Raw genomic sequence first — 8,619 nt, forward strand, 5'->3', positions numbered from 1 at the left:
GCATCCTCACTCATATTGGGGGTGGATAGAGGGCATATATAGTCTAGTGATTCTCCGCTGGCAGTGATTTTGTCTCCAGGAGACATTTAGCAATGTCTGCAGACATTTGGTTGTCACCTAGTGGTTAGAGGCTGGGGACACTGAAAAATACCCTGTAATTCACAGAATAGCCTCTGTAAAAAGCGCTAACTCTTAGTGTCAATAGCATGTACTGAGATTGAGAAACCATGTTATAGCATACAACTGAGCCTCAACGGTGACATCCTAGGCCATCTATGAGAGTTAGGCAGAGCTGAGACGCCCTAGAGCAAGCTTATCCAGCGCGTGTCCCAGGACGGCTCTGAATGCACCAGTCTATAAAAAATTCATAAACTTTCTTAAAACGTGAGATTTTTTTTGGATTTTTTTTTTTTTTTTTTAGCTCATCAGCTATCATTACTGTTAATGTATCTTCTGTGTGGCCCAGGACAATTCTTCTTCTAGTGTGGCCCAGGGAAGCCGAAAGACTGGACACCCCTGCCCTAGAGTTTAGTAGTATCAGTCATTTAATGATGGCCATTGGTGGCATTGGGGAACAGGAAAATTGTTAAAAGCCCTAGGAAAATCCAAAAACAGAAGGACAAGCCTCAATGTGAATAGATTTGGGAGAGTTAGGGACATACAACAGGCCTCTAACAAAATAACTTCAGAGGAACCTACATATACTTTATATTACTTTTATTTATATATAATACATAATTACATATTAACCTTCATATATTATGTACCCCCATACTCATTAGAAACATGCAAAGAGCTCACTTAAGAGCAACGGTTGTGAAACTATTAATACTCTGTTCCAAGAAACAAGCAAAAAGCATTACATGAAGCATGTGATGGAAAGTCTAGCCCCCTCCAGGGATTTTCCTGAAAACCTTCCCTAACGCACTGCTTTCTGTGAGGGCGCTATTTTTTTCTTTTCCTTCTTTTTTTTTTTTGAGACAGTATCCCACTCCCAGCTCACTACACTCTCAACCTTTGGGGCTCAGGTGATTCCCCTGCCTCAGCCTCCCATGTAGCTGGGATTACAAGCATGCACCACCACACCCAGCTAATTTTTGTATTTTTAGTAGAGACAGGGTTTCACCATGTTGGCCAGGCTGGTCTCGAACTCCTGGCCTCAAGTGATCCACCCATCTTTGCCTCCCAAAGTGCCGGATTACAGGCTTGAGCCACTGCACCTTCCCTGGGAGTTGTTTCTAATGTTCCACCAAGGGTCCGAGTCAGCCCCTCCACAGATGCCACAGGCCTGCATCTCAGTCAAGTCCCACAGCATGACTCTGGTTGTAAAGATGAGAATTTGAGGACAAGGGAGTTCTTTGCTGTTTTTAAACCTTCTCATTTACTTACTATTGCTATTTCAAAAATGACTCCATATCCCCCCTCCCCATCTCCCTCTCGTTTCCTATATTTTTACTTTTAGCTGTAGCTCCTCTTGTCTCTTCAAATCCAAAAAGCGCCGTGCCTCTGGTTCATGTGAAGGAAACCGTCAGCAAGCCTTATGTCATGTAAGTTTCTCCCTCGTGGAGCACGCTCTTTCCTTTGGGCGGGAGAAGGGAGCCTGGCTAAGCCATATCTTCCACCACCTTAGCTGCCCCAGGAACCCTGGGATCCTTTTCTGGTGTGTGTGATTGTGTGATTACAGGTCCACCCCTTTACGTCTCACAAAGCCGCCTACTCTTGTTCAGTGAGGGCAGTGTGTGGGGAAGGAGCCTGTCCGTGTTGATGTCATTCTCTTCTCCTGCACACTGGGAATGATCCTTCTCTGAGTGCAGTGTGAGAATGCGCATCCCCTGCCCTCGTATTTTATTCTCCGGTGATACCACCGTTCAAGAAGGCCTGCAGGCATCCTACCTCCCAGCCTTAGGCAGCTCCTGCATGGCATGAATTAAGGATCTCTATCAAAGGCCTTCCTTACTCAAACTATTTTCTATTAGCCTCATAATGACCTGATAGTCCTAGACTGTAGACTGTCCCCAGAAAATCTTTTTTATTATGCACATCAAGTGTCTGGGTTGTGCAACATACACTGCATTGTATCTTTGCAATAACTATGAGAGGGCCCGGGGATCTGCATTTTTTTAAAACATCCCTGAGGACCACATTACCCAGGCTCCCTTGCTGGCTGAATGCCGTTTGTACTGGCAGTGGGGGAGGCACCGCAGGAGATCAGAAATTGGGTCGAGGGTATTTCTCCCCACAACCCCAGCCCTCCTCTCATCCCTCCCTGCCTTGGGACCACTCTGGCAGTGGCTGGGTTTCTCCATGACCACAGCTGTAGGTATTGAGAGAGCAGGGCCCGAGGCATTCTTGCTTTTAATGTTTGCACTCTCTCTCACATCAAGCGTATTAAAATTTACCTGCTTCCCACATTAAGTATAATTTTAACCATAAAACTTTTTGAAAGAGTTTGTATGAATTTAACAATTTTGAGCTTAGGCATAAGTTATGCATTTTGTTCACATAATTTAAACCTTTTTGAATTTACATATAACTGTATAAAAGTCTGACTCATGGACATGATGTTACTTAGATAAATATTCATTGATTATATTTTTAAAAGTTTGCTGGGAAATCCAATGCTCAGCCAGGGTTGAGAACCACAGCACGGGTGTGCCCACTTGCGGAGCTGAGCAGGCCCAGATGTTGGAGGGCCCAGGCCAGGCCCATAATGAACCACTTAATCTCTTTGCCTAGGGAGAGCCCTGCTGAAGACTCAAACTGGGTGAATAAGGTCTTTAAGAAGAACAAGCAAAAGACAAGTGGCACCAGAAAAGGTTTCCCAAGATATCCGCGATCCAAAAAACCAAGCGGCAAAGTGCAGTGAGCATGACTAATGTTCCTTAAATCCCACGGAGAGGAGCAGCTTTGGGAACTGTGTTCAGGGAGATTCTGAGGAATGCAGGGGAGAGTAGGGGAGTAGCGGAGGGGTGGGAGGTTGGGCTTTGGAACAGACACATCCGACATAAAATTCCTGCTCTGCCACAACTCCATTCAGGGATCATGGTTGGGACACTTGCTCTCCCTGAGCCTCCATTTCCTGTAAAATGGGGTTGATACCACTTCACAAAGTTGTGAGAGTTTAATGTGATCAATGATGTAAATTGCCTCATAGAATGCAGCATGTGTAATAGCTCACAATAAGTAGATGTTATGTTTACATAATTCCCAGAGGTTAGCTGGTTGTCTCTCTGCTTCTGAAGAGATGCTACTTAAAAACAAAACTAGACAGGCCAGTCACGGTGGCTCTAAGCCTCACCTAAACCAAGTTTTAATTTTTTTTTACTGAGTCATCATATTTTAATTAAAGGCTCATGCAGGTATACAAACACACTCACAAATTCAAATGACAGCCTCAAATTCAAACCAAGCCAGGTATTATTTACAATTATTTCATTGGGTCATCAGTGTATTCTCTGAATTGGCCAGGCATGGTGGCATGTGCCTGTAGTCCCAGCTATTTGGGAGGCTGAGGCGGGAGGATTGCTTGAGCTTGGGAGTTGGAGTCTGGCCTGGGCAACACAGTATTCTCTGAATGGAACAGACCCACACTGCTATTTAATTTGCTTCAAGTCTTTATTGGTCAGAAAAACCTCTAATCATTCTGAGCAACATCCTTCCTGGTTGTTCTTGTCCCAAGTGGGGTCCCTGGATGAGCACAGGGATTTATCAGACAGACAAGGGTCAGAGGCTCACCTGGTGGCCAAAGACCCACCTCAAAGTCTAAGCAATGCACTTGGTGAGTGGTGGGAAGCAGTATGGTAGGAGGAGATTCTCAGAGCTGCTGCAGGAAGTGGAACAAACCACATGTTCTTTCTGGATGACAGGTAGGTAAGGGACTGTGCAGGACGGCAGCTAGAGGTCCCTGGGTTCATGGGATCAACAATCCCAGCCTGGGATTCTTCTCACTCATTCTTGATCTCCAGCCCCAATGCTTTCCTGACCTTTGAGCGTCCTTATCTCTGTCTCTAGGAGCTCATGGTCAAGTTCGGTCAGGCAGGTCTGCGGTGGGTGTGGGGAGCCTCCCTGGGGCTAGGAGCACTATCTGGAAGCCAAGCCCAGGCTCCAGTTCCTTGATTCCAGGGCCAGCTCTCTTCCCACTGCAGCAGAGAAGCAGGAACTGTCAAATTCAGCAAGAGCCACTTTGGTCGACAAACCTTCTGGGAATGAAGGTGCTTTACAAAGAAACAGGCTGTGATAGAAACAAACAAGACAACATTCATAAACTGTGGGAAGCACTGTTGTCATTGGGTCACACCTCCTGCACCAGGCAGGTGGTTGTCTGCTGCGTTCCTTCACAGAACAGATGATGAGCCTGCCTGGAGGTGGCAATTTACCAACTGATGGTCTTAAGCAATTCCAAAGGCTGGGGTAAGGGGTAGAAAAGAGAAGCTCAAAAATGTTAGGGATAGAGAAGTGGGGAGTGATTCAGGAAGAGGAGAAACCTGCTCATTTCCTCCCAAACTACAACTACTGTCACATCCATGGGCTAGTCCTGTGCAAACTTCCAGTCCCCAGCTGATATCCCTGCTGACAAGCAGAGAGAGGCTAGAACAAAAGCTAAAGTGTAGATGTCCCACACACTAATCAGTATTGCTTTTTAATCAGAGGTCGAAATTCATACTCTAATGCAAATTGTATTAGTCAGTTATTGCTGCTATTATAACGTTGCATAACAAACAATCCCCCAAATCTCAGTGGATTACAAGGACAAACATTTGTGTTTCTCTTTCATGGGGCTATGTGTTGGCTGGGATAGCTGTATTTAGGCTGCAGGCTGGGTTAAGTCTGCTCCAGGCCCCTTTCATTCTAGGACCAGCAGTGATGCCAGACTTGCTCTTCTCCTGGAGCGTGGGTGGGTGTACGTATCAGCCTAGCTTTCCTCTGCTAGCCTTGGCTCTCCTCCAGTAAGAGTTCAGTGGTCATCTGACTCTGGATTGTGTCACTGGCCTCAAAGTGAAGAGACAGACTGAGAAATTGAGAGGCTGCCTACAGGCTACAAGTGGAGAAGGAGGACCCCATCTTGCCCCTAAATCCTCCTAATTCCTACCAAGTCTGTGAGATGCTGCAAGTTTCCACCATAAGAGATCCTTTTCTTTGAGTTTCTGTGGAATTTCGCCCATTACAATGTGAGTGTAATAATAACAGCTACAGTTTACATAGTACTTATGTGCCCAGCACCATGGCACAGAGAGGTTAAGTAATATGCCCAAAGTCACACAGTTGGTAGGTGGCAGAGCCAGGATCCCAATCTAGGTTGTCTGTCACCAGTGTCCTGATGTTCCAACTCAGTGACACAGCCTATGAGGGTGGTAGGAGCACTGGAGTGGGAGTCAGAAGTCACAGAGGTTAGCACTGGTTTCTCCATTCTGGCAAGTTACTCAGTGGGAGTTTCAGTTTCTGTCTATAACATCGGCCCTGCCTTCAACCCATGGTTATTTAGGACTTAAATGAGAGGCTGAATGTGGAAGCGTCCTGTGTGATTCTGGTAACAAAGACATGTCAGGACCTTATGACCAGTGCCCAGGCCTGTATGGGACATTTGGGAGGGTCCCAGGCAGTCTGTAGGCTGGGGCACCAAGACAAAGGAGCAGAGAGAGGGTATCTGAATGCGTGGTTCCTCCTAGGAGCTTTTAGGAATGCAGATTCTTGGGCTCACCCTGCACCTGCTGAATAAGAAACGGGACTGTGGCCCAGCAGTGTGTATTGTGCATGGTCCACCAGATGACTGATGCACGCTGGAGTTTGAGAACCACTGGATTACTATGGAAGAGAAGCACAGAGGAGAGGCAGCTAATTCACTCTGTTAGCTTGGGGATCTCAGGGAACCTGGTGGAGGTGTGGAAGAGGAGCAGAAGTTAGTCAGACTGAGGATGGGGGTGTGGGAAGGTATTCCAGGCACATGGGATGGCCCAGAACAAGGAAATAGTCTATGCAAGCAGTTAACTGCGGTTGCAAGGATGGAGGTAGCGGAGAGGCCTGGAAGTGAACTTGGAGATGTGGTGGAAGGTAGGTCAGGCTGGCTTGAATGACCGGCTAATGAGGCTGGACTTCCCATGTGGTGCTGGGGAGTCATTGCAGGGTCTAAGCAACAGAATGATAGATTTGAAATTTATGGAGATTTGAAAATCATCCAGGAATGTACAAGTCCACATCCCAGTGTTTTTCTGGGCTCCGCAAGTGTTTTCCTCCATTTTCCTAGAGAGGGCGAGTTACTTGCCCAAACTCACACAGCAGGTGGAGGTAGGGCTTGGAAATGAGGCCTTCTGATTCTCCCTTTTGTCTCCCTTCTTTTCACCTGTTCTTCCTCGGCTTCTCCTATCCAGGTCTGCTCCCTGCCCACTCCACTTCCCTCTGCTCTCCACTTCTGAGACAGTTTGGCTCACCTACAGACCTCATCCCAGCCGGATCCAGGAATGCAGCTGCCCTGAGGTGTGGAATTCCTTAGGATGACCTTGGAAGGCAGACACTGCCTGTCCTGTTCTGGGATGCTGTGGTGACTCCTGGGTCTCATTGATCCAACTCCTCTTCTTCTCCCACCTTTCCCTTCCTGGTCACAGTCAAGGTCAACACTAGCCCAGGCAGCACCTTGTGTACTAAGAAAATAGCACCCCTTCCTGGAGAACCTGACTACCAGCCACTGGAAAATTGTCATAATATACTGATTTTGTTAGAGTAAGATACTTGACTGACAACTGCTAGAAAACTACAAAGAACATGCAAAGACATGCATAAGTCTACGAATCGCCTACCCCCTTTATATGGCACTGTATCCTTATACAGCGTAAACTCTGTACAACTGTACTCAGCCATCCAGAGACCACTCCAGCCCTATCCCCTTCCTAAAAAAACAAGTATCAGTTGAACTTTCATACATGGAATGATGTTTCAAACACCCTTGTATCACCTCCCACTGGAGATTACATTTGCAAGCAGCAAAAGACCCTTGGGTAATGAAATGAACCCCCTAACTGGCTTTTGGTGTAACTTGAGATTTCCAATTTCCATGCATTGGCTATAAAAGGCCTGGCTACTTGCTCAGGGCTGCCCAAGGTGTATGAACCTGTAAGGGTGATCCTTGGTGGAACTCAGGTTAGGGAAGCCCTAGATGGGGGACTCAGAAATGACAAATCTGTCCTTTTCCTAGGAAGCTGTGAGCCGTGAGAGAGAACTGGAGCTGGAATGGGAGAGAACCTGAGGATCCTGAGGCCAAGCCTGCTTCTCACTGCTGTCCGGCACACTCCCCTGACTCTAGGCCTTTTTGAGGACCGGGGACAAGACCTACTGCCAGTCCCAGTGGTGCGCAAGATCCGTTTCCCTTCCAGGGTGAGCATCTCAGCTTCCCTGCGATCCTTTCAACCCTTCCACTACCCTACTCTGGACAGACTGATGGACGCCAGCACTGATCGGCGCTCATGGACCTTCCTCCTAACCTTGGCCTGAGCTTGCTTCTTTGAGATGGGCCGGATCATTTCTACTCTCCCCAGGATCCTGTCCAAGGGCAAAACTCTTGGGGGCCCAGCAGGACTGAGCCAACAACACACTCCCTCTTTCCTGTGGTGGCAGGATCCCAAGTTCTATTGTTTGTTTTTTAATTCTCACAGTGTACTAACGGCTTAGCCTGAGCTGGTCACTGGAATCACTGCCTGAAATTGCTCAGGCAGCCCAGGCATCGAGATCTTTCGAGCTCCCCCGGGATTTTGTGGTGCTGCGGTGTTGAGACGGGCTGCCCTGAAGTCCTGGGTGGCTGTAGAGGAAGAAGGAGGCCAAATGTCCCTCCCCTGCAGCCAACACAAATGAGGGCTAACTCTCTGTCTGCTTGCTGTTCACACCTCAGTGAAAATGTTCCATGAGGAAGACAACTTCAGCCTCAATTTTTCCAGCCTGTCCAGAAAATAATTGCCCCCCACCTCCCCAGAGAGCAGACAATCTCCAGTCCCCGTCAGGCCCAGCAAGGAAGCCCCAGCTGCCCACAGGCCTCAGGTACATTTGCTTACCAAATCCTGAAATGCAAAACCCAGAATGAATGGGTGGAGGACGATGCTAAACTGGCCTTAGGAGCCTGAGGAGGCCATATGCAAATTTAAGCCTGGTGGGGTTGGGGATTTAGGGGCTTGGGGCTCAGCTGTGGCAACAGACCCCACTTAACATGGCCATTTCAGGGAATAAAATGTACCTTTGAGACCCTGAAAAGGGTCAAAGTCCCAGGGGCCTTGCATCCTCTGCCTACTCTGGTTGATCTGTGACCAGACCAGTCAAAGGAAGCAGCTGGAGGTGTGTGCTGGGGGGAGACTGACCAGAGAGGCCCGCCTGGCCGCAGGCCTTTCTTCCAGGAGTGGCCTCCATGTTTGCAGAAGCCTGAGGCCTGGAAACTAGGGGGAGGAGAGTGGCCTCTTTTGCACAGCCCAGGAATGCTTGTTCCCTGGGACCCAAGGAAGACTCGAACTTAATCATAATTATTGTTTTAATTCAAAGTCTGTATTTAGAGCTCAGATGCTCTTAATGTCATTTATGTTAAAGTATTAATACATCCACTTGCATATTTCTCTTCACTTGGGTTAATTATTTTTCTTGTTTTGA

The 8,619-nt window shown here is 47.6% G+C and overlaps 1 protein-coding gene across 2 annotated transcripts in view; it reads left to right on the plus strand.

Annotated features, from left to right (window-relative positions):
• PNPLA1 (patatin like phospholipase domain containing 1) overlaps window positions 1-2,904 on the plus strand; it is a 38,198-nt gene extending 35,294 nt beyond the window's left edge. The window contains exons 7-8 of one of the 2 annotated variants that reach the window (XM_025383850.1): window positions 1,463-1,547; window positions 2,737-2,904. In XM_025383850.1, coding sequence (XP_025239635.1) covers window positions 1,463-1,547; window positions 2,737-2,866 — 215 coding nt within the window. In that variant the 3' untranslated portion in view covers window positions 2,867-2,904. The remainder of the gene's footprint in view (window positions 1-1,462; window positions 1,548-2,736) is intronic. The other variant, XM_025383851.1, reaches the window with a different exon arrangement.
• The last annotated feature ends 5,715 nt before the right edge of the window (window positions 2,905-8,619 follow it).

The sequence above is a fragment of the Theropithecus gelada genome, chromosome 4, assembly GCF_003255815.1.
Source record: "Theropithecus gelada isolate Dixy chromosome 4, Tgel_1.0, whole genome shotgun sequence".
Taxonomy (NCBI): Eukaryota; Metazoa; Chordata; class Mammalia; order Primates; family Cercopithecidae; genus Theropithecus; species Theropithecus gelada.